This window comes from Corvus kubaryi, unplaced genomic scaffold (assembly GCF_017639235.1).
Source record: "Corvus kubaryi isolate FWS band 111438036 unplaced genomic scaffold, C.kubaryi_AGA036_p1.0 37341, whole genome shotgun sequence".
NCBI classification, from domain to species: Eukaryota; Metazoa; Chordata; class Aves; order Passeriformes; family Corvidae; genus Corvus; species Corvus kubaryi.
The window spans coordinates 11,829,056-11,855,389 of NW_024581112.1; the positions used below are offsets into that span (position 1 = coordinate 11,829,056).

At 46.5% G+C, this 26,334-nt stretch overlaps 1 protein-coding gene across 22 annotated transcripts in view; it reads right to left on the reverse strand.

Annotated features, from left to right (window-relative positions):
• ZNF384 (zinc finger protein 384) overlaps positions 1-18,561 on the reverse strand; it is a 27,149-nt gene extending 8,588 nt beyond the window's left edge. Inside the window, exons 1-9 of one of the 22 annotated variants that reach the window (XM_042031291.1) lie at positions 18,262-18,490; positions 17,881-17,929; positions 16,769-16,958; positions 14,083-14,149; positions 13,694-13,934; positions 13,026-13,356; positions 8,109-8,189; positions 815-1,039; positions 1-178 (exon numbers count right to left, since the gene is read on the reverse strand). In XM_042031291.1, the coding sequence (XP_041887225.1) occupies positions 1-178; positions 815-1,039; positions 8,109-8,189; positions 13,026-13,356; positions 13,694-13,934; positions 14,083-14,149; positions 16,769-16,821 (1,176 nt within the window). In that variant the 5' untranslated portion in view covers positions 16,822-16,958; positions 17,881-17,929; positions 18,262-18,490. Of the gene's footprint in view, positions 179-814; positions 1,040-8,108; positions 8,190-13,025; positions 13,357-13,693; positions 13,935-14,082; positions 14,154-16,768; positions 16,959-17,043; positions 17,201-17,859; positions 17,930-18,062; positions 18,152-18,261; positions 18,491-18,542 lie in introns of those variants that run through there. The other 21 variants (XM_042031275.1, XM_042031274.1, XM_042031280.1 and 18 more) reach the window with 21 other exon arrangements.
• Positions 18,562-26,334: the final 7,773 nt, after the last annotated feature.

Below are 26,334 nucleotides of genomic sequence, written 5' to 3' on the forward strand. Positions count from 1 at the left end.
GTGCTGCTGCAGGTGGGAGAGCTGGCGGAAGGCCTTCTGGCAGTAGCGGCAGGTGTAGGGCTTGGCCCCCGAGTGGATGCGGAGGTGCTGGGCCAGGTAGGATGTGTTGGCGAAGCTCTTGGAGCAGTGAGGACACTTGTGCGGCTTGACAATCGCCGTGTGGAGCTTGGAGTGGATCCTGCCGAAGAGGAGGAGGAGCAGCAGCAGTTGGACATGACCGCCATCTGGCTAGTGCTGATGGAATGAGGGCACAAAGGGGGTGGGACAGCACCACGCTATCTGCTACATGAAGGAACTCCAAACACAGCATGAGCTCTCTTGGTCTCAAACTGTGCTCCGCTTGGATTCAAGAGACCATGGTCTGTCTGCACCGGGGAAGGATCCAGAGAGAGGAACTATAGAGCTTGGACTGAGGGGCATTGGCAGAGCTGTGTGTGGGAAGCCTACGGCTGAAATAGCAGGGGGGCTGCAAGCCTGGACTTGAGATGTTTGGCAGAACTACGCTGGGGTGACAGGGAACAGTCCTCCTATGGCCACTCTACTCTCACACTGACACAACCAGCCCTACCTCCTGTCAGAAAGCATCACTCCACTGCGAATGCCTCTCCGGCTGAGCAGCGCACCCAGCCCCTCACAGCCAGGGACCAGTCTCATGTGCCAGATACCGCTACTGCCAGTCTGACGTGTACGAGACCTGACCAGCCTGTGAAAACCAGCCAGGTCTCCCCAGGCAGTTGCCCACTGAGGTGCTCACAGCATGCTGGGATGACGGCAACATGCAGTGCGGAGGGGCCCAGCCTCCTCTGGCCCTTACCGTGTGTGCTGCTGCAGGTGGGAGAGCTGGCGGAAGGCCTTCTGGCAGTAGCTGCACGTGTAGGGCTTGGCCCCTGAGTGGATGCGAATGTGCTGGGCCAGGTAGGAGCTGTTGGCGAAGCTCTTGGAGCAGTGAGGACACTTGTGTGGCTTTGTCTCCGTATGGGACTTGGAGTGGATCTGCATCTCCGACTTGGAGTAGAAGGTCAGCGAACACATCCGGCACCTGGGACCGGGGCGAGGGGAAGAGACAGCGTCACATGGGGGTAAGCCCCAGTACGGATCAGCTCTAACTGCATGGGATATTCCACACTGAGTGAAGAAGGGGTGTTTTCCTACTCTGTGGTGCTGGGGAGGTTTCACCTGGGACACTGCTGGGCTCCAGTCCCAGGGGGACAAATTTAAACTGGGAGCTGGTGTAACAGACCAAACAATACTTCACAGCCAGACAAGTAAAGGTGTTGGAAGAAACCAATTGGCTTGCAAGAGAGACAGGGCAGCACTTTGGAAATTTTCTGACAGCAATCCTAAGGGGACAGGAATAATTCCCAGACAAAACCCCCACTTTGTTAGTCTATGATTTATTTCGGTCAAAAAAACCTTGGAAAACCTGGCAATCCCAGGTTATAGTTCATATTGAAGTTAATTCCATGTGCTGTGAAGTCTGTGAGAGCAGTTATGGCCAAATCCACTTAACTCTGCTCCCATTTTTGGCAAAGACACTCAAATATCTAGGATACAAAATGCTGAGAATAACAGCAGTGCTGCTTTCTTAGCGGGTCTCACCAAGATACTCTGGATATCAAATGTGGTATTTCATTGGTCTAGTGGGCTTTCATCATTTCAGTCTTACTGATGTGATGTAAAATATTTTGTCTGGGCGTTTGGATCCATCTGTTCCCATAATGATCAGAAGTGTATTTGTTAACACACAGACTCTTTGAACAAGAAGAAGCAGTTGGCATCACTCTGCTATGGATGCTGCTGTTAAAAACTGTTCCTCTACCACACCACCAGGCTGTTAAGAGAAGCTCATACTGTTTTACAATTCAACATAGTAAAAGCTTTTGTGGTTGATAATTTGACAGAGAGATAGAAGCTGCATCCAAGTTACTAAACTTATTTCCCCCACCCCCCCTAAATGTGTGTCAACCAAGGGGCAGAGTTAAGGTTTATCGGAATTTCGGCTTTTCATTTGCATTAAAGACAAAATTGAACCTCCACATGTAACTTCCAGGGTCACATTTGAGAGAAGAAATGCCATCCAGAGGAAGTCTGGTTAACACGAATTCAACCTTCACAGTGGTTTTGTCTGGGAATTTCCTGGAGTTTTATAGTGTTTACAAAACTGCTCAGCACCAGAAGTCTCTACAGGTATTACAAGCCACAGAGAGCTGATCCTGCTCCTCCCCATATCTATCTCCTCTCAGGAGGATACTTCATTACATCTACTGTTGTGACTCTGTTGGAGCCAGAAGCTTTATGATGTGTGCAGTCTGATTAGCATATGTCATGTAAGCAGTATTTATCCAGCACCTACCTTAACTTCCACAGGCCCTTCCGAGCCACAGCTTGATTCCAAGCCATATAGCTGGAAGCCATGCCTCCCTAGCAAGTGCTCTAACACACACCTGTTGTAACATGTCCCTCCTCTCCACCTCTGGTCTTTTACATTCATTATCATCTCTAACGGTTGTTCCCACGTGTTCTACCTTCATCTTTCTCTTAATCCATTTTAATTGCAAGCCCTAACAGAACATGCAAACTAAGTACATCCTTACATAAATCCCTCCTCACACACCAATCCCTTCTGGAATCAAGAAACAGAAGCAATTTGGCTGTTTATCCCTACATCTATTAAAGATAAAAGGAGTAAAAAGGAACATCAGCATCACCTTTTAAAAAAAAGTAGCTCTTGGTTTATAAACCAAACTATATCAAGTTGCAGTTTGCTCCAGACTTGCCAAAATGCTAGACTTGAATACAGCATATGTATTTTGCAGTAATCAAGTCATACTTAGAGGATGAGGACTGTGTATCCTTAAAAGCACCAACGTTAGAAATACAATTTGAGGTGAATAGTGAACTGAAAAATTCCTTTGAGTCACCAAGTCCAGTTCCCTGCTAATGCAAGCAATTACAGCATAATCCCATGCTTGACTTTTAAGCAAGCTCCTTCTCAGCAGATGCTGACTTCCATTACTCTCAATTGAACCCCGTTCCACAACATCAGCCCTCTGAAAAGGAACCATTCAATTGAGAACAAGCTCCCAGTGTGATGCTGTGCTAATGTGGTTCACCAAAACAAACGGGAATAGCAGGTATCCTTTTTGTATACAGGAGGGGAGCAACTGCTCTTGCCAACAGCATGCCTCATTCTGAAGTCCATGTCCTCAACGATTACTGAAAAACTCACACAAACTTAAAGAATGATGGCATGTGGAAAACTGGCTTTGCAGGAAAGATTCACTGACTCCAGTCAATCTAGGTTTGGAGTAAAGCTTAAAGATAACTTGGTCAATATCCAAATAAATCTACATAGGGAGAAAAACATCAGTTACTAGGGGCTTATTTTATGAACAAAAAAAGATATAATGAGAAACAACAACTGACACTAGAAGTGAAAAAAAAGAGGAAACAGGCCTTTTCCAACCATGAGAATAATGCATCTTTGGAACAATGCTCGGAGGCTACAACATGGTCTCAATCATTTGGCCCCTACAATCAATATTTTGAGAATCCTTTCTGAGAGAAATATCCTTTCTGAGAGAAATATCCTTCTAAGGGTTTTGCTCTAGTTTAATCTCTTCTGTGCTGTACACAGGACACTGTATTTTAAATAGTCTGTTCTGTTCTAAAAAATTAATGAACTTTACCATGCTGTCAAGTCTAAGTAGTCCCATGCATTAAATCTATAGTGCCATAAAGCCATCTACTTTATCTTCTGTAACTTCTGTGCACCCTTTCCTTTATTTATTTTCTTTGCCAGCTATCTGCCTTCAGGTCAGAAATTCTCTACAATAAACTTCAATGAAGAGAAACAGACTGCATGTCCTTTTCTATCTTCAAAATAAAATTATAAAGAAGTTGTTTCAAAACCTTACCGGCACTTGTGTGACAATGATAAACCTGATTGTTAGAAAAAACAGGCCTCAACACCAATAACAAAAGCCCCCCAAAACTCCAACCCCCTTAAAACCCCCAAAATCAAAATAAAAACCCCAAACAAACAAACCAACCAACCAATCCCTGTTGTCTGAATTTAGCAGTTATAGACATTCTGATACTGTTTTTCAAACAACATTTAGAATGAAAATCTTGCAAGGACTCATTTTCTAATCATCTAATTAGCATCAACCCTGAGAGAGCAAGACTGTTATGCAGCATTAACAAATTCATGAGCCTTATGAGTTAAAAAAAGCCCTGGAATATAACAGAAAGCTGCATTTCAGAATTTTTTATTGTGTGGTATCAGGCTTTTTCAAGGGAACAAATGATCCATTTAATTAAGGGCTTCACATTCTGCCTCAGACAACATCAAATATTAAAGGGGACGATGCAATCAGCCCTCTAGTGGGCAAATGTGGATTCAAAAAAATGTTAAATCTATATGGATAATGAGAACATCCCATCTGACAATTGCAGCATTTCAGTATTCTACTTCAGTGAAATTCTGGCTGGGGAGAGGAAAAGTAGGGAGTGCTCTTTGCTAAGCATGAATGAAACACTCTATGAAGTAATTGATTTCTATCCCTCCTCTGTTTAATATCCATTTTTAATAGTCTCCCCACTGTGCTTCTAAACTACCCCTCCTTTGGCTGCATTCTTTCTGACAGCAAGTAACAGAAATGACTGCAGCATTCCCATTGACGGTGTGACACAACATCCCCTGCAGCTGCTTGTTATGGCTCTGGAAATTCAGACAGCCTTGGAGAAAATATCCTTAATAACACAGAGGTTCATATCAACAGTTAAATTAGCACTCAGCCATATGCCAGAGATCAAAAGTAACCCCTTCCAATGCTTACAATGCTTTCTTTTTATAGGAAATAAAGACATTCAGAAAATGTTCATGTTAGACAGAGACGCTCTGAAAAATCATGAAATGCCAGTAAAAGGTGGATGTGCAATTCTAATTCTACTCCCATATGAAAGTCATCACAATGAGTCATAAACAAAATGATGCTTATAGCAACTACACTACAACTCTGTGGCACACAGCGCTGTATTTTTTTCCACTTTTCATGGAATGTTCCGCCTCATTCATCAGATGCTGTTAGGAGATAAAATACCATCTGAAACACCAGCTCATAGTAAAAATTGCCTAACATGGATGAACAGCCTTTTTCAATCAAGTGCTTAATTAATCAGTATCACAGTAGTGAAAACTATGTAAGCTTTTACATGGCTCTGAGAATTCAAATTCCTAGTATCTACTGAGAGTAGACTTACAAGTTAGTTGAGTCCTTGCTCCTTCTTTTAGGCTACAAATAGAAGTTAGACTATGAGTTTATTAAAATAAAAATCAAAACTGGAAGGTCTGAAGTTAAACTAGATTTAGGCTGTCAGAGTCAGCAGTTCATTTAGCAAGGAAGGAAATGTCCTGCCTTTGCAATGCAGAGTTAATGAAGTAACTAATGCAAGCATAGCATAATAATGGATGCACAGTTCATGATAAATGCTAACTTGACCCTTGCATTCCCTCAGTTTTTTTAAGCTGAAGTTAAAACACTTTCTTGTTAATATTTTGTAAGAGGCAGGGAAAGGAGACAAAACTAACATCCAAGATATACAGGTACACTTGGGCAACACCTAAATAAAGCCAGCAAGTATGAAGATGCCAAATGAAGGCATGGGAATTGTACCTCTGTTTCCACACTGGCACACCCAGCATCAGCTCCTGTTCAAAAGCCAACACTGTGCTTCCACTGAACAATTTACACTACTGGTGTGTGTAACAAATCTATCCACTATGGTCAGAGATCTTGGTCAACTTATTTCCACAGTCCTTCAGTTACCTGGTGGCTTGATAAGGCTGCAGAAAAGCATAGTCTCATATACTGGCAAGGCAGAGAGAAGTTTTAAATGCCCTCATCATATGGCACTTTCCCAGTTCTCAGATTTGAGAACATCCCTGAATTTTGTCCATTTTTCCAAATGACCTTAAAAATACCTGATCCAGAATTTTGTGGTATTTCAGCATACTTCACAAGTTGCCTGTCTTCTTTTAATGACTCTATCGTTTATGCTTTCAACAGTTGCACCTTAACCTTTTCTGTCATACTCTCGCACTGGGAGCTTTCATGATGTCACTTAATTCCTAAAAGTCTTTTTCACAGTCATTGCTTTCCAGGATACTGTTCCTCCCCTCTCCTTATCTTTAGATCAGAGACATTCAATAGTCTAACAAGACACTTCTGTCTGATAATGTTTCCCATTGTGTCCAAACATCTGGACCTCAATCCCTGGCTGCTGGAGACGTCACGCTGTCCCAAAAGGCTCAGTCTTCCATGGGACTGTATTAAAATATATTTTGTCTGAACAATCGACCACATAAAGATCCCCTTTTTTTACAGCTATCCACCAGCACTGCTTTTATCTTTAGGTTATCAGCCATGACTTTCTGTTGACCTACAAATCACTGAACATCAGGCCTAAGACACTGTCTGCCAATTTTTGAAATCAGTCACCATTAGCATAAAAGACCAACAAAACAATAAAACACAATAAGGTGCTTCCTAGTATGGTGATAACATGCAAGAGCTAAAATTAAAAGAATACAGAAGCCCCATTAGAAAGCACTAGGAAATTTGGAAACACCAGGATTAAGGTCATCCATGTCACCATAATTTGGCTCTGCAATGCAGGTGTGTTCTGATACAGCCTTATCGACTGTTTCCACAGAATTGCACTCTTATTTTGTTACACAGACATACTTAACAAGCAAATGTGGAGTTTTTTCTATCACCACTCTGGACAGTCATAAACCTTGTCAACCACATGCAATTCCAACCTCGTGAAGCAGAATCACTCATCTCTTGTACCCACCACAAAAAGATCAGTGCTCCATAAGCACTCATCTATCCCCACAATGTCCCTGTTTTATTTTTTGTAAGGGAAAGGAATCACAAAAGACAGAGTGAAACACAGTAAGAGAGACATATTCACTAATTCCAAGTGGCCAAACTGATATCTGTGACCCCTTTTTTTCCTTTGAAGGAAAATTCCTATCACATACATTCATATCACTGCTCCTATAGATGTCTATGCCACTGCTATGAGATGCAACACTTCTGCAAAGCAAAGCAGGGTCTGACCCGTGACAGAGGACTATTCAGTGATACTTGAGATTATGCTTTTGGGAACACCAAATGTTAATTATTGCAGGGTAACTCTCTGTGGTCATTTGTAGCCTGAGACAAATGCAAATCCACTGAGGATTTGACCTAATTCATACTTGCACACACTTCAAGGCAAGATTATCTGTAGGGCTGTATGATACCACAGCAATCTGTGGCAGAGGCAAGTGTAATCAGCAGTTCTTCGTACCAGCAAATGCCTTCCCCAGATCATCCTCCTCAATTCCACAATCCCATGTCAATGCATTTTATTTTCTTTTGACAGAACATTCCTTTCAGGTTGAGCAAACATGCAGGACTCTGACAGGCTATCATGTACCAATAACTAACTAATCAAGGATGGTATCAGAGGGCATTGACTCAATAGGGCCAAATTAAGGTGTGATCAGGTAAGAGGCTCAAAAAATAGTTTTGAAGTTCCCTCTCTCCCAAGCTGAAATTGTAACTGTTCCACTTATTCCCTTGCACACACTCATTTCCATTGACAAGTAACATGCCAAAACTAGAATTTGTGACTGAAGAACTTCTCCTGTCAATTCCTTCTGTTTGGCACTATGAGGAACTGCCAAGGGAAAGCACATACATGCACACACACACAGTTACAGTATCTCACCAGAAGGGAGAGAACTTACCATAACCCAAGTTTTTACCTCATTATACTCTGAGGCATGTGGCCAATCTGATTGTCATTTTCTAACCTCCAAGCACTGCATTTATGTACAAAGCAAGGATTATGTGTACAAACTGCATGTGTATATGTAAATGTGCATGTGCAACTGTCTTCCTTAGAGTTCTGAGATCATAAGCCAATTCCAACCAATCTGGAAAAGGGGTAAGGATCTTAAAAGTCAATACAAGTCTCAAAAATATGCAGCTGAGGAAAGAAGAGAGACTCTCTTGGAGTCCTCTGCTGAGGGAAAGGGCTAATAAGCTCACCCTTGATTAGACATCAGAGAATCCACACAGGAGAGAGCCGCTGGAAACCAGGCATCATTAGTTCCGCTGCTCACGGAACTACTTGTTAAAAAAAGCAAACAGAAATTCCAACGTGTGGCATCATACTGACACCCACGTTGGTCATCAGCAATCTTAAAATCCATTGCACAGACCTCTGCCACTGCAGCTAAGATGATAAATGACAGCAACAATTCTTTGTCACCTTTTTCTAGCCTAAGAGGGAGATGAGGTTCTTTGCCAGAGGAGGTCACATTCTTGTGCTGACATCAAAGACATGGCAAAATTTAGAAACACTGGGTTTAATATTTCTAGGCTTTGGAGGGAATGTGGTCAAACTTTCTGCCTGACACTTCAAACTTAATTCACCCTTTGCCCTTAGCCTTCTAGCCCAGAGCAATCCCCTCTCCTGCACCAAAGCCCAGACCCAAGCTTTTTACCCATGTACCCCAGCCTCTCGATCCTCTACCGCAGGGGCTCTTCCCTATTTCATTCCCTCAATCACCTAACACTTATCTCCTCTCCCCCATGCTTCTGTTTGTTGGTGTACATCCCATACCCTTGTCCCTCTCTGTTCTGCCATTTCTAGGTATCTCATTTTCCAGCACCTAGCAGGTCTGGTTCTTTCCTCCTCCCCTCAATCTTGGCCATTTACAGCTTATTCCTGTGCTAGCTCTCCCATCTCTCCCTTGCAAAGAGGCTCCCCATCATATCTGCTGCTGCATTCCCTAGCTTGTAGGCTCTTGTCTTTTCTCTCTTCCTTTCTAATTCCCATCTCAACCAAGTTTCCAGATTTACTCAACACAAACAGCTCCAGTCCCTGCACATACCTCATTCTCATCCCTACCACATTTGAACCAGCAGTGTCTTCTCATGCCTTGCTTTTGTGCCCATCAGAAAGGGAGATTACTGTCCACACTGAGCACTGAAGATTCCTTCCAAAACAGAAGGAGGAGCAGCTGTGCCGGAAGGAAAAGCATGCTTGGCCCTTCAGTGCAGCTCTGTAAGATGCTTAGAGGTGCCAAGAGAGCAGATACATAGTCCAGCCTCACACAGAAACTGAAAGAAGTTAGGGTGTGTTTGTCTCCTCTCTGTGGAGATGGGATTGCCTGTGCCTGGAGTCGTGCAAGCCTCAAGAAACAGCAAAGAGAATACAACCTTCACTTATTTCAACCACCAAACTATAAATCATCTCAGCGCATGCTCAACAGATTTTTTCTAAGCTCAAAACAGGCCAAATTCAACAATAGTTTCACAGACATATGTGGCTTACAAAAGCCATAGCCACCACATTACAAATCAATTCAAAACTATGGGAAGTTCACCGAACAGCAATGCTAAATCCAGTACAGGTCAGAAAAAACAGGCTCAAAACAAGACATGTCTCAGAAGATGCTCACCTGCTGTATTCAAACCACTGGTTCCCCTCGTGTAGGTAATTTGCTCCCTAATGAGGGTCTCCATCCAGGTTCCTCACCTTCTACAGCTCAATTTCATAAGGCTTCTGTTCACTTTGCACCCTGGATTCATCTCAGAAGTTTCCTATGTCCCTCAGCTGCTTATTGTCTCCCAACCTCCCTGCTGTTCCCCAGCGAAAGTAGGGAACCCTCAAAACTAGAAGTTGAGAAAACAGAGGTTGTTGATTAAACTATGACAGCAAGGCCCTTCTCAAGCCTACGACCTTTCTGTTGGTATCCGAGGCTCCAGAGCACAGCTTGCAAAACCATTCCAGACTACAAATCGGTATTCATCCTAGATTTTGCTTAACACCAGAACCTAGCAATGCCTATACTATCTCTTACGAAGAAACTACTTAGACAACTGTCAAGAAAAAGAGAACTGATGATCTGAGCCAGAGCAGCTGAACGACTTCATCAGTCTTGTCCACTGATCACATCACACCACAGACTTCTAAAAGTGCACATGTACAGGCACCACACCAGGACTAAACAACAATCCTACTGTATCCATGACCTGTTTGCTACCTTTTCCTCAGCACCTTTTAAAGCACTGGGATTCACAGTGCCAGCATCTTTCTAGAAAGACTCTTGATGCTGATCTCATTTTCCAAAGAAAAAGCAAGTTCTACAAAGATGTCAGGGAAGATTAACAAAGAGCTGACGATGAATCCAGACACAACTGAAGTGACATTACTCATAAAGGAAAATCCTTCACAGGACTGGGTTAGATGCTGTCCCCTGCAGGTGCAAGCACTCTTCCAGTAGCACAACGCAAAGCACCAAGGACTCTGCCAGACTAATCCTAAGGACAGGCATCGAAGAGCTGTAAGTATTGCCATCGTTAGCAAAAACCGCACACCTTTTCTTACAGAAAAACCCCTAGTCATAAAGATTCTTGCACCACTTCCACAGCAGCCTACTAATTCACTTCTAGAGATGATACAGCATCAAAACAGCTGCCATTTGCTGAAGAAAGCATCTCTACATTTAGTAGAGAATGGGATGAGCTGTAATATATGTATCAAGGTTTGTGCTTCAACTCCTTCCACATCTGCCTAGCTATGCTGCTCATTCAAGGCCTTACTCTGTCTTTATCACCACACTAGGAGTCAGGAATTACCAATATTAGCCACCTGCCCAGACACTCAAGACAAGAGAGCTCACAGCACTCAAAAAGAAAGCTTAAAAATATAATTAAATTTGACAAAATAATCCCAGGCTTTAGGAACTGGGTATTAAAAAAAAAAAAAAAAAAATCACACTGATCAATATAGTACAACTCCTTCCAGGAATCTGAGTAGATTATTCTCAGCATCTCATCATGGGAATCAGTGAAATCATACAAACGTAGTCATATGAATGCCACAGCCAACTCCTCCTCCAGCCTGAGAAAGAAGCAGGAGTAGATGAACCTCACCCACAGCCTTAATTTAGCTAGCATATGTCTGCATACTGTAGTGACGGGAACTACTGAAATCATCCTCTAGAATACAGAAGGATCCCAGTATTCCTCAAAGTTTTAACTTGCGAGTCTATTCATATGCATATTATAGAGAAACGATTTTACGATGTTTCACAAAGGTTTTCTCTCCCACAGCTCCAAGAGAAGGTAACACTTTCCTGTGTTTTTCCAACAATCATTTTTAGTTCCAAACTTGCAAATGAAATGCATCATCCAAAGAGCAGATCTCAAGGAGGGCAGGAGCACTCCTTGGTGGTCTTCAATAAATCTCAATTTAGCTCTCTCACACCTTAGCACTGCTCAGAGGGAAGGCCTGCTTGGGATGGGGGCTGGAGGAAGAGGTACCACACTTGGACTAAACATAAAAGAAATCTTAAAAATAAAGAAATTACATGTCCTCAGATATATACTCATCTGTTTTTTCCCTGCAAAGCCTTTTTCATGAGCTGTTACACAGACTATGCGTGTTCATAAAGTTTCTGCTGAGTCACTCCACCTGGTCCTGGGCATTTTTTTTCCAAACTTACAAGTAAACAAGGAGCTATAATTAAAGCCCTGGTTCAGCTTTAATTCTAGTGTTCACTGCCAATTGTGTCCCCTGTAAATACATATTTAACAACCTAATTAGCAACCCAGACTGTAAGCAGCTTGAGTAGTGTGGAACTGTGGCTATGGCCCAAAATAAATGGTGGGATTACAAATAGCAAGCTACCTAACACTCCCACCCTTCCTCACCATACGCTGATTATATTTTCAAAGTGGAAGAACTGGGACATTGGCTAAGATAAAAAGGCTGATCCAAGCTCTAGTTTTGTACCCATTTAACCATGTTGATTAAATATGTAAGTATTTAAAAAATGCTATAGTTAAAAGTGAAAAAATGCCTGAGGTGGGTGCACAGATGCTGTGTAGATGCCTTCATATTCCTATGGCTTAATTCCAGAAAGATAACTCAATCTGTACCAAAACAAAGAGTATCTAGGATGATAAAGAGAAAACTGTTTGAGATGGGATCCTGGGCACATTGCAGGGAAGTGAGAAGACCTAGGGACCATCTTCTGTTTCTGTTTCAATTTGGTTACTACTTCGCTTCTTATTTATCTTAATCATCCATCAGAAACACCTATCACTGAATCACCCATAAGTGCTCCTGCTTCCCACTGAAGACAGACCATCACATTTACTCCCTACCACTTTCTGCTCTGTCTGGTTCCCACCTTTTCTGAAACACCCACACTGTTTATGCTCTGGTTCAAGTATCCCCTCCTAGCTTATCTCTCTCCTCCCCATCACTCGTAAACTCAAGCCACATCCCTCCAAACTCAGAAACCCAACCTCAGGGCTCAGAACTCTCCTCCCTCTTATCTGACACACTTAGGGTTCAGAAACACCCTTATATTTAATTCAGAAAGACAATTTTTTCCTTGTTTTATTTGGAGTGCTGAAATAGGAGGAGATCACATGGGGCAATACACACAGGAGCAAACACTATCACCACAGTTCACTTCCTGCTCTATGTGTCTCCAGTTTGTAGTCTTTACACTGGACAGACTGGAGTCCTAACTGAGGAGCACCCAGGTACACCAGGGCTCTCAGCTACACCAGAAGTGCTCCAGCTGCACCAGACAGCACTGCACTCTGCAGTGCACCAGCCATACTACCTGGCCGTGACATCAAGGATATAGTTTAGCCTCCGTAACATCCTGGTCATTAACTAACCTAGTAACATTAACAACTATATATTCAGGAAATCAAGACTGTCCACTAAAAGGAAATCCTTAGTTTTGGGTCAACCCATCAGTAAATATTCCTGACCAGAAAGAAAACTCAACTCTTTCTGCAGCTCTAAGATTCTCTACTCAGGGACTTTCTAGGAACAAGGCAGAGATCTTCTCCTCCCCATGTAACCCTCTGAAGGGTTAAATACACCCCCATCCCCATGCAATGTTACAGTAAAGGTTTAACCCCACTCCCCACCTGTATGTCTTGCCATCCTTGTGCTGGTCCTCATCATCCTCGTTTGTCAGCACAAAGGGGTCACTCATCTCTGGCAGCCCTGACTCCTGCAATCGTTTCTTCTTCCGGCCCCGGGGTGGTTTGGGGGCAACTCCCCCACCCCCGCCACCCCCTCCACCTTCAGTGAGGGTGGTTGTCCCTTTCTTGGACAGGTCTGGAACCACCTGCAGGGCTGCCTGGGAGCCAGGGGGTAGCGCAGAGACAATCATGGGAGCTGAGATGGGAAAGGTTTGGGCAGAGGCGGCTGTGGTCACCAGAGAACCTGACGGGGAAGTTATCACCAGACCAGGACCTGTGAACAAAAGAAGGTGGAGGAAGTCAGTTTTTACATCTCCAATTATGCTCAACCTCCTTATCCAACAGAAGCACCTACTTTTGGCTACAACACAAGCAGAAGGGTAGCCTCCCCTCCCAAGGTATTCCCAGTCTCCACTGCTGGAAGTCAAACTTCCATAAAGAGGGGAGACGTATGGGGTGCCTAGAGATTCACAGTGAAACCATGCCAAGGCAGTCCACACTATCAGTAAGGCTAGGAATAATCTACAGGCCAATAAGGATTCACCAGGATCTCGTGTTCCCCCATCCCAGAGTGCCCTCTGTACGTTGCTGAAGCCTTCGGAGTGCCCTACCTGCTGTCATGAGCCCAGCAGACTGCACTGGTACCACAGTGATGTTCTGAGTCACAGGGGCTTGGCTGTGTGGTGTCAGCTGCTCTGGCTTGGTGTCCGAGTCCATGGAGATACCAGTGGGCAGGGCCACAGAGGTGGGGACCGTCAGCAAGGCAGGGTAGTGGGGGGGAGCCAGGCTGCAGCCCTTCTCTGTGGGCAGTAGCTGCTCCTTCATCTTGTTAATAAACATGGTGTTCTCAATCTAAATGGGGGGGAAGGACAGGTTTTAGCATACCCTGGCACAGCTTTGCCCAGCATCTGGCTGAGCAAGAAGTGCAACAGAAGCACTCATCATGCATGAACTTCTAACAGGAAGCAGGACCAACGTAACAGAGGTTGGAACATCTTACCTGTCCCGAGACGGTGGGCACTGCTGGCCAGAAGTACGGGGAGGAGTTGAAATGAGATTCTTCCATCCTAGCTGGGCACAGGGGGCAGGAAGAAGGGGGGAGGGAAGAGGAATGGAGGATAAGGAAGACAGACAGACACACACACACAAAAAACCCATTAAACCCAAGAGACTCCAACATGGAACTGACTCAGTCTATTGCTGTGACAGTTCCTTAATCTCCCCTGTCTTTCTTGAGCAACTTCTCCCCCCTTTTGAGCTATCTGCCCAAATAAAAAAAAATTATTTTCAGTGGAAAATGTTATTCCCATGGGCTTGGGTCCATCTGAAATGCCTCTGTCCTGGTAGTCCTCCATGCAAAGAACAGGACTGACTAGAAACCCAGAACACATCCAAATTTTCCCAATTATCATCCACCCAAGTACATGGCATAAATGAAGTCTGTGCATCTGCAACCAGGCAAATACAGATGAAAACTGTTTTTCAGCATCACAGACAGTCTGACCCCACAAGCAGTGAAAATTTTGGACTTTGCCTGTCCCTCCACCCCAGCTCAACACTAAGGACCCAGATGCAGCAAAGGGACATTAGCATTATGTTACACAGGAAGAAAGACAGGCAGAGAGAGGGAAATAGACTTGCCCAAGATAACAGACAGCCACAGCAGACCAAGAAGTCAAACTTAGGGCTCCTAACTTCCTGCTGCCCATCCAAGCCCCACTCTTGAAATAAACACAGAAATATCACTCAGTATTCCTGCTCTCCTCCAATGAGACTAAGCAGTAGGAAAATAACCTGATTCCCCTGCTCCTGAGATACCCTGTTTAAGCAAGATCACGTCACGGCTCTCTATTGCCCATTTCCTTCCTATCTTTGGGACAAGATTCTGTAGGACTCTGTCCCCGGCCAAGTGCCCACTGCTCCATCTCAACCCTCCATGCATTCAGAGGATCAGTTAGACACCAAAAGACAGTCTCTTGTTCTCTTTGGAAACACCTGACTGAAGAAGCACTTTCCTTTCTAATCCTTACATTCCTCTGTGTAATAGCATTAGTGGACAAAATTTGTTACACTTGCAAAAAAGCTATTCAAAACCTAAAGAAATTAACAAACCAGTATTTTCTGAAGCAGAAGATACATCTATTCCTAGACAAATATGGCAAAAGGGGTAGGTAAAAACTATGCGCAGAATACATCTGGCAGAGAGCGCAACCACTGTAGGTTTCTCCTGCAGCTGCCTGCAAACTGTCCCAGTCCTATTCCTGTTATGGTCTGTCAGCAGTCTAATTAATTAAACAGTATTTTTTCTGAAGGGTCTATCTCAATAAGCAGCGAAGCTCAGAGGCATGCCCCCAGTAGCACAAAACACCTACATTACATAAGTATATCAGGACAGAATACATACATGTGGAATTGCTGTGCGTGAGCCAAAATGCGAAGATAATTTTCCTCTATGTGGAGAAGCAGTATTTAAATGAACCAAATTACCTGATAATTTTGGTTTTATGAATTGCTCATGCAACAGCAAGGCCAAGTATTCCTGCCTCACTCACTCACTGCAAATCAACCAATAAACACACTTAAGGATAAATTATTTACCTTACGTTGGTGGCATGCAGTCAGACTGCTCGCTGCCTGACTGAATTACTCTGGATTTACACTGCTGTGATTCAATCAGAGGCTGATGGGGCAAGACTCTTGCCTTCCTTCCTCTGCTTTCTTTTCTGAGCCAAATTAATTATTAAGTACACTGCCCACAGCACAGCTCTATGCAGGTAACGCCTAATTACACGACTTTTTTCTTCCACAGGGTGGGCACACATGAAGAGATAACACATCCTTCACAATTGAGCACCACCTGAATCAAGAAGGTGTTTGGAATTGTTTGGAATTTCCAAGTTTGGGGGGTTTTTCTTGGTTTTGGTTTTGTTTTTAAAATAAATAAGCCCTTATTTGCTTAGTTTCCACATTAAAACCACCAAAGTGGACCTGACTCTCCAAAAACATAAAGTCTCATATAATAATCAGATGCATTTCCCAAAGAAATTTTGTAGTTGTCCAAGACTCCCTTGGATGCAACTGCAAACTTCAGGAGTTTAACAGAAAGGTGCCAATTTAAGCAAAAATCTCACAACAGCTTTCTTATTTAAAGAGAACAAGTAATGAAAAGCAAGTCCATTTCCAGATTCCAAAATCCAGACTAGCAGAGGCCAGGACATTCAGTGTTTGCCTGTCTCCATCTAGCCTTCCACCAGAACTCCACAGAGAACCTAACTTTTGTTTGCTCAGTTTACAAAGTGTGCAACTCAAAATACGGCTCTTACTGATTCTTCAAAGGATGGCTACACTGATTTCATTAAACTCCCTTAGAATCCACCTCCCCATCGAAAAATCTTCACGCTTGAGCGTATTATCAGGCCTCAAACTTCTGGCTTGAAAGGCTGGAGTGTGATGGAGTTACAAGAATGTGGAGGAAAAGGAGAAATGGTGTAAAAGTTGAAGCTTTCATGCAATTTAACTAGCAAGCCAGTCTTCCAAAGGCAGAAAACAAAGGTAAGATTCCTCCACCAACCTACTGTCCTAGTACCCACAGCTGTCCCTCCCCTACCCCATTTTTAGGCTAAAAGGGTATTTTGAAAACATGCACCCCTATTGGCAGCCCCCACTCAGACGCTGCTCACACTTACTTTACCAGAACTCTGCACGTAACCCTTCCAATTGCTCTATAACTACCAGACATGGGCTGGAGCTTCAACCCTGTACCACAGCACGTTCCCACTGCAGTGCCTTCATCATCCCAGCTTCCACAAACAGGCCAGAGATGGGACCTTCTTCCTATTCACCAGTCTAGTATCAGACAGATGTCAACGTACCCTCCTGATATAAACCAAAAACACTTTCTATGTACAGGCCACAAAGGTACATACACCAAATAAACAACCGAGTGAACCAGAGAACTCACAAGGGACAAGGGATCTGGAGTTTAGATCTCACAAGAGTACTTCACAGAATCATATACTTAACATGCTGGATTTATACTTCTTGGCAGGTCATCACTTTAATCATAAACAGACAGATAAAAGCATGTGCAAGTACACGGTGAGGTAGAGGCTGTGTTTCTGGAAGGCACAATCAAGGTTGGATATGCAGGTATTTATTCAGAGATTGACTTTTAACACGGTTTTCTTTATTCTCCAGATGCCTGGCTTTTATTTCCTATTCGGCACGGAGCTTTCAGTCAACAAAAGGCCCTGAGTGTAATACTCGGGAACAATTTGCACAGTTGTTTTATGTCTGCCCAAGATCTTTGTTCAATCACAAGGAGCTTTTAGGCTTAATTGCTGCAAAATACTAAGGATGCTGAAAGCCACACAGGCTGTTAGATCAAAAGCAAAAATGCTTCCACGGAACTCATAAGCACCAAAAAGTTCAAACGCTGCTACACCTTTAGAACAAGCGCATTTGAACACACATCAGGAATATCCCGAATGTACCGGACAAAGTCCTGAATCCCAAACCCGCACGTCGGAGATAGAACTTTGGTGCCGTTCCCCGACACTTGTGTAGCCTCCACCCCGACCGGGCGAGCCTCTGTTGGAACAGGTGCCTGGAAGAGGGCATATCCTGCCTCTCAGTTCCTTCCAGGCGGTCAATCCCTTCTCCCGCACCCTGGAGCTCAAATGCCTCCAAGCCCCCAATTCCGGGACCCGCGGCCCATCCCATCTCCCCCCCCCCCGGGGCAGCCCCCGGGGGGGGGGGGGGGGGGGGGGTCACTCACGCAGCTCCGGGAGCTCCTTACCCCTCTCACTCTCCCTCCTCTTGCATTTCTCCTCCTTCCAGGGCCGGCTCTGCAAACAAACCGCCTCGGTTACCGGGGCGCCCGGGGCCCCGCATGGCAGCGGGCGGCGCTCCGCGGGGCCCGAGGGCCGGGGCACCCCGGGCATGTGCCGGGCAGCCGCTCCTCGCAGGGCCCAGACCCACCTCCCCCCGCGACGGCCGAGGGCGGGGCCGGCCCGGAGCGCGGCTCCCCCGTGGCGGAGCCCCCGACACCGGGACAGACGGGCGGACGGACAGACAGACAGACAGCCCGCCCTCCTCCATTTCCGCTTCCGGATCGCCCCGGCCCCGGAAGTCCCGCTGCCCGGCCCCCTGCCTGCGGCCCCGCCGCCCCGCACATTACCGGGCTCCCCCCCAGCGGCGGCCCCAGCCCGGCTCCGGCGGCGGCGGCGGCGGCCTCCTCACCGGAAAGACAGCGGGGAGGAGCTTCCGGGTCAGGGGGCGGGGCGCGCCTCGGCGCTTCCGGGTCGCCGAGAGGAGCGGAACGGCGTCATCAGCGGTTTCGCTTGAAAACGGGGCGGCGGAGCGGCGGCGGCGGCCGGGGGCAGGCTCCCCTGGTCGGGGGCACCGGCGAGGTCGCCGCGGCCGGAGGTCGGGGTGGGGGTCGGGCGCGCGCGCGCTTACCGGAAGCGCGGAGGGCGCCGGCGCGCGGGGAAGCCCGGGCTGGCGGAAGGGCGGAAGTGGCTGTGGCGGGCGGGGGGCGGGCGGGCGCGCGGCGTCCCCGAGCCCCGCCGGCAGGGCCGCTTCCGGCCTCGCGGCGTCACGTGACGTGAGCGGGCGGGGGGGAGAGGCGGGCGCCCTCATGAATATTCATGACCCTCCGTGAATAATAATTCGGCCGCCGCCGCCTGTGGCTCAGCGCGGGCTGGGGCTGCCGGCGGAGCGCCTGGGACGGTCCCGGCCCGCCGGGGTGAGCCAGGGGGGTTGTCCCAAAGTTTGGCTGCGAGCGCCTGGGACGGTCCCAGCCTGTGCTGGCTCGAGCGTTTCCTGGCACGCTGTTAAGCATGTTTGTCCTGCTAACCCAACAGAGGGGACTGCCCGCAAGCTGGTTCTGTGCCAGATGGGCAAACTGGACCATCTCATTCCCTGTCGGGAACAGGAGGGCAAGGCCAGGCGTGAAGGGGAACAGGGCAGCCCTCTTCCCGCAGTGGGCAGCCGGAGGCTCCACGTAACCTCACCCAAACAGCAATTGTTCTATTCGTAAGCGTTCACAACTTGACCCCAGAGGGGGCTGCAGCTCACCCTCGTTCTCAGTCATTGAGAATGCAGTTTCACAGATTCAGCCCACCCAAGTTTTGTCTGGCAGCCTCCCGCTGCCTCCCGTGCGCTGGCACTGCCGGGCGCGTTGCTGTGCAGCGGGAGAAGCAGCAGGCAGTCACTCCCTTGAGCCTCGGGCACCGTGCGGGAGAAGGCAGGAGGCTGTTCCTGGCAGGAAACATCCCGGAGCCGCTCCACCAGATCGCTAGGCCGGGCTGGCTGGTCACCCCCACACCAAACTGCAGACACCCCACGAAATCAGCGCGCCGCGGTGGCTGTTGCTGCTCTGCTCTGTCTTAGACACTTCAGGTGGAAAAGGACTTTAGGATAAGATATGCTTCGTTCCGCTACTCGTAGCAGGGTTAACTTTGGCGCTGGGCCCACCTCCCAGGTCAGGTTAGGTTACCTTCTTCACCTGTGGTGTTGCACACCGGGCGTTTGGCTGAGCTGTTTCAGTGCTCTGACTTGAGAGAAATCTCTTTTTTTAATTGTTGCATGAGTTTGCTGCCAGCTTGGCATGCTGGAACAGCTTTCCAGAGCCAGCATGAGTAAGAGGGTGGGACCAGGGAGAGCACAAGTACAGCAGCCAGCGGTTAGATTGGCTCGGGCGATCGTGCAACCACAACATCCGGAGCAGTGGGCAGAGGGAAATCTCCCGGCGGCTGCAGCCACAGCGGCCGCCTGTCCCCAGAACGTGCTGGGGTATTGGGCATCCCAGGCAGCACAAAACTTCGTCGTGGGGGGAGTCAGGATTAGCTCTACGTTCTTCAGCAGGAGTCACATGAAGGCAATTGTTGATTTATTTAAATAAAAGGAGTTGGCAGCCTAATCAGTTTGGAAATTAATTTCCTTGTTAATTTGGGGGTTTTGACTTGCTCATGAATATTCACAAATGCTCATCTTGTTGTGTTTTTTTTTTTCTCTCCTCTATGTAATTTATTTTTGTGATTGTCAGATCACCTCTGAAGGTGACATTTCTCTCCTCGTTCTGCGACGCAGCAAATGTATTCAATCTTACGCCTTGGAAGAGGAACTCCAGCCTGGCACTGAGATCTCTTTTACTTCTCTCTTCTTTGCCAGAGAGTCCTTTATCGCCTCCTTGCTCCCTGCATGCTGCCTAGGAGGAAACAGGACTGAGTCTCCTCGAAGAAGAGGGCTGGCCTGGACTTGATAACTGGGAGCGCTTGTCAGAATGCCCTATACCTGGCAAGGGAAATTGTCACTTGAGGATTGGGACAAAGTGGTTAATTTTTCTTAGGGTGCCTGGAGTTTTTTGCTCCCCCTCCCGCCCCGCACTGCCGAGCACCCTTCAGCAGCACGTGAGGCAGCGTGACTAACATCTGCCACAGACACTTGATTTGTCTTATCTCCTTTCATTCGGAGGAGGCAAAGTCAGAGAAACACGGGTATGTGTCTCTGGAGAGTACAGCTGATCTCTTTACCTTCTTTCCCAGCTCTCTGTTGCCTTCCTTTACTAATCCTGCCTGCCCTTGCTCCTCTCCACACCAGGGAAGAGCACCCTGGTCACCACTCCTGGTTTCTCCCTGGTGAGACATGCTCATGTCCCACGTGTGTGTTTAGGGCTTCTAGGATTTCATAACGCTGACCGGCTGGGCTCAGCTAAGGAATGTGGTGAATAAAAACCTGTGTAAAACCACTGGTGCTGGGGGCAGGAGGAGCAGTGTGGGGTGAAGAGGTGTCCTCCTTACCCTGTGCTTAGGCACTGAGACAGGCTTGGCTGAGAGCTGGCCCCACAGCAAGTAGCATGATGTGTGTAGTGGAGACCCCCCAGGCCCAGCCCAGCCTCCAGACCAGCTCCTTTCTTTAGAAAGGCCAGCTTTGGTACAGCCTCCGTCTATCCAACTTGCTCAGAGCATGCTTTCTTGGGGCTTGGAGCTGTGTGAGGAGGGGTGGCCATGCTGCACCAGCCATGGGCTTCACCCAGCGGCACTACCAGCCTCGGCTAGGAGCTGGGAAGGGGGTCACAGAGAGGTTTACAACTCTGCAGCAAGAAAATAAGCCAGCAGCAATGCAAACTAACTGCAGGAGATAACCGAGCCCTGGAGCAGGCGGTAGGTGGAGGTTAGTGGGGCCTCCCTCCTGGGAGCAGAATCATGTGAACAACACAGCCGGGTTCCCACCTCCTGCTGAGGGCACCAGCTCCTGACAAGCTCAGAAAAGAAAATGTGTGGAGAAAGCCAGCTGGTTACCACGACAGTTGCTGTGTCACAACCTTTGTAACAAGCTCTTCTATGCAGCTTTGGCCCGGGAGGGTGGCAAACACACACCTCCACGCTGGCTGCCTGTTCCATCTCCCATCCTTGTTGCCTCCTCCACAATCACATCTGACTGTCACGTTCCCACCTCAGCGCTTTCCTTCTTTATCTACTCTCCTGATTTCTCCATTTCTCTTTTCACCACCCCAACACAAGGCACCCACCCCTGGGCCTTCAGTTATGATTACAGACCATCCTCCCAGGGTGCCAGTGTATTCTCTGTGCTTGAAACACCTTCTGTTTGCTGTCTGCGTGTGAACTGCACTGTTCATGGTGGCTGTCCCGGTAATCTAGGTGGTATTTTGTGTCAGAGGATCCTGCTTGGCTGGCTTCTAGGGCTGGTAAACCTGGCCTGTCATGTTCATTAAGCTGGCTCAAGTGGTATCTGAATTCGTTGGGGGTACTGACCAGTAGGCAAAGATGGACGGATAGACTCGGAAGGTGTGATGATGTAGTGACACACATTTTAAGGATGGCGGCTGTTCATTCTCGCCCAAATTTTTATCTGCTTGTAGGACAATATTGGGTTTATCCTGCAGCTGGTATTTTAATCTGGTGAGTACATTTCTCAGCAAGGCGTGTTGTCCTCACTCTTTTCAGGGAACTGACATCTCTTTGGCAATCGGCTGATTAAATCCCCTGGCAGCACACAGCAGAGAGCATTTCAGCACGTCATTCTTGGTTGGGTTTTTTTTGGTTTTGGTTTTTTTTTGTTTTTTTTTCCTGCTGCATGGAAATAGATTGCATTTTCCCCTGATTGGTAACTTTTCTGCTTAGTGTTGTTTAAGCTTTCAGAAATACATGGTAATGGAGCGTTATAGATGTGTGTTATCCTGCACATGCTTGGTTGCCTGAATCATTTTGTTATAGTGGCGTCTTGCTCTCTTAAGGGCAGAAACCACATACCTGGGATACACTTTGGAATTTGAAGCATATGCAGCAACAATCCAATGCTTTTTCGCTGAAAGAAGTAGGTTTCTCTGGAACTGGGAATTTGGAGGCAGGTCCCTGTTGGGCAGGAATGTAACAACCTCTGATTGGATCAGCCTTGGCTCCAGGCTGAGTTCATTTGGCCACTGTAGTGTAGTAAGGGCAGTTAGTTACTCAAACTTCTGGCCGATGTGCCATGAATACAAATCCCATGATTTCGAAGGAGGAAAAGTTATCACTCACTGGATGTGTCACCGCAGCAAGAGCAGCTGAGGACCTTCAGCACAGGGTGAAAATCACAGTCGCATCAGAAGTGCCTGAGGGAGTCTCTCTTGAGTGGGCACAGCCAAAGCACACCACACATGCACAGGCAAAGCCTGTGATAAGTTCTCTGTGGCAATAACCCCATACTTTATTAGATCCCCACAAAGTATCAAGAAGCATTTTAAACATGATTCAGCAGTGAGCCCTTCAAGCAATGAAAGTTCCCTGAAGCCTAGGCTGCATTAGCAAAGGTATAGTCAGCAGATCAAGGGAAATTGTTGTTCCCATCCACCTCGGCGGTGTGAGGCTGGAAGATTACGCCCAGGACTGGCTCCTCAGTGCAAGATGGATGTTGACAAACTGCAGCGTGGCCAGCAAAAGGCCCCCACGGTGGAGGGCTAGAGCACACAATGCACAAGGAGAAGGCTGGGGGAGGTGGTTTTGTTAAACAGAGAAGACCGAGGGGGTGTCTAGTTGCTGTCTGCTCCTACCTAAAGGAAAGCTGGAGAGAAGAGGAAGCTGGACTCTGAGAAAGCAGTGTAGTAAAAGGTCAAGAAACAATGGACAAATTTTGAAACAAAGAAATTCTAAACATGTGTGAGAAAAAATTTCTTCGTACCTAAAAAGAGTGGGATATCTCCATCCTTGGGGATGTTAATATTGTGTGAGCAAGGCCCTGAGCAAGCTGGCCTAGCTTTGGGGTTACCCTACTGTAAGCAGAGAATTGGGCTAGAGACTTCTAGAGATCCCTTCCCACCTGATTTTTTGTGTGGGTCAGTGTTTTTGTGCTGCTGATCTGCCATGAGCCAATGTTCAGTGTCTTCATAATGCTGGAAGCCAGAAGGGCAGTATGCTTGCTTGGCCCCGTGGAAGTGCATCTGTGCTGACAGCAGCATTAGCATCTGTAAAGCCCTTCTGCACGAATGTCTCTTCTCCAGCTGGCTCGCCACCCTCTGTAGCACTACTTGTCCCATTTTATACTACAGATGAATCTCCTAACAGCAGGACCTGGTTGGTCTGGGGGTGACTCCTTAAGCTGTAGCACCTATGTTTTTCTGAACAGCAGCAATCACTGAAATGTCATTTAAAACTATACTGCAGCATGTAAGAGTTCCCTCCCTACACACAAACCCTTCAGAAGCAGAGAGTCTTTAATAACTCCTTTAAATTCTTGGGTTAGGTGTTTGCATGTTTCTGTGAAGTCAGAGAGACTCTGTGACGAGTTTCAGGGGATCTCTCTTCCCTTTCAGAAGTTAAACAGTCACTTCTCAGGCCCCCTCTTTTTGAGAAACGTGCCTGTCTGATAGCCTAAACTGTGGCTTTCAGCTCACCAGGAGAGCAGAGGGGTGGGTGCTTGGCTGATACGCTCCTCACACCACCTTCAGTGCTCACCACAGTGCTGCTAAAACATGTCTGGGTCTTTGCAGCTGCCTTGTGTCATTTCTCAATAAGAAGGATGATGCTGAAAAAGGTGGGAGAAGAGGATAGAAGAAAGGGTGGAGAACAGTAACTTGATGTATTAAGGCAAAAGCAAACCTCAAGAACCTCTATAACAGCAAAACCGGAGCTCACCACCTTACCTTGATATTTGTGGGGTTTTTTTTCAAAGCCATCTGAGCAAGCAGCAGTTTTGGGAGCAAAGATTTGCAGCATATCTATCAACTTCAGAGTAAGCATGTCAGGGCTGGGAAAAAGGAGCTATATTTCAGGAAGAGAGAAAACAAAGTACTCTGGGCAGCTGCAAACCCATTACTCTAGTCTCAACAGAGTATAAGGTTAAGAACAAATTACAGAAGGAAAACAAAATTAAAGCTACAGCAGTAAGTGGAAAATGGAATCAAATACAAAATGGGTTTATCAACAAAAGCACTGTGTGCCCTTAACTTGATCCTTTTCTCTACCTTTTTTCCCTTACCTGGGTGAAAAAAGAAATTGGTAAATCTAATCTAGTTGGATTTCAGTAGGGCATTTGATGCAGTAAGGGCTGGAAGGCAGCTAGATAAGCCAAAGTGAAAGGAATTAGTAGGAGAATTTTAGGTGGGTAAAATGCCGGGGAGAGGCAGATGATATGTGGAGTCAAAAGGGAACTGCCACCATGGAGGGATGTCACTGGCCTTGGGAATAATTCTGCTTGCAGTAATGGCTCTAGCTCAGCAAAAAGCAGCATGAAAAGGAAGTTTGCTGATTAAATGCATTTAGGAGAATTACTCACAGTCTGAAGCAGAGAAGTGCGAGGTCCTGTTCTTTGCTCCTGCTAACAGGAATGTCTTTTACACACAGAGATTCGCTGGTTAGAAATGACAGAAGAAGAGCCAGATCTGGGTGCATTCATCATTCACGAGATGATTATGAAGCCCCGATGTGACGTGATCACAAAGACAACAGCCTTAAAGAGATCATTACGTTAATCTTATTTAGGATGCTATATACAATTTGTCACTCATATTCAGCAGTGGGCTCGGGGCTGGCAGCAGTGTGGGGGAGCTGGAACAACAGAGTCTGTCTCCGTGCCTACCCCTGCTCTCCATGTGAGTGTTGGAAGGACATGGAGCCTTCCTTAGCTTATCAAAAAGCTGGAATGGATGAACTTCTCTCTATAAATCCATTTTGTACACAGGGATGTGCCCAGAGAAATGAGCCATTATAGAAGGGAAGGAGCTCAGCCATGATTTAGTTGGGCAGTCCCTTTCTCTTCTGAGTTTGGCTCTTTTTAAGGCTGCACAGATTTACCTCTCCCTGCAATTTGCTGTGCTTCCTTGGCAGGCAGAGCAGGTTAGCACGACAAGCACAGCATTATAAGAAAAGATGTGCTGAACACAGGCCCATAAGGCCACATTTTTCTGCTCCATCCCTCAAAGAGTTTTTCCTTCAAGGGTAAGAGATCAGTCCAAAGTCTGTGCTCTTTATGAAGGCGACTACTTGGTGTTTCTCCCACACAATGCCTGCTCCCATAAGCTCTCAGAATGGAAATTTAAAACCCAGCATCTCAGAAAAGGCTCGGTTCTTTGGAGAAATACACAAAAGCCAGTCTGAACTAAATGTACCACATGCCTGTGCAGCAGAGCTGAAAGGGTTTCATCGTGCTGGTTTTCAGTGGTGGGGGAAGAGTGGTAGGTCTTGAACCTGGTTTACACCTGGATGGGATTAGTGCTGATCTAACACTTGACTGGGGGCGGGGGGGATGCAGTAGGTATAGCTTGCTGCAGCTTGCTTCTGACAATGATTTCTGAGGTTTATTTAATTTAATTGGGGGAAATGAAATTGGGACGAGACCTCGGGCAATCATGTAATTCAGCCTCCTGACCCGATGACAAGATTAAGTAAGCACAACTCATTCCTGACAGATATTTGTTGAACCTGTTCTCAACAGCCTACAGTGACAAGGCTCCCTGGCCAATCTAGTCCAGCGTTTTATTGCTCGATAGTTAAAAAGCTTTTCCTACACACAGCTTAAGCTTTCAGTGATGGGAATGAATCTATCGGTTTCCACAGCCCCGCTGAAAAGTGCCTTTCCGCCCTGACAGTGCAATCTCCCCAGACCAGCTGTATATACTTTTTGGCAATTGTGTGCATCTTTTGGCAATTCCAGCTGTGGTTTTTTTCCACTCTTCGTGCCTTTCACTCTATCAAAAGCTTTGAAGTCAAGATGTATCACATCTACTACACCCCCCCAGTCCACTAGTGCAGTT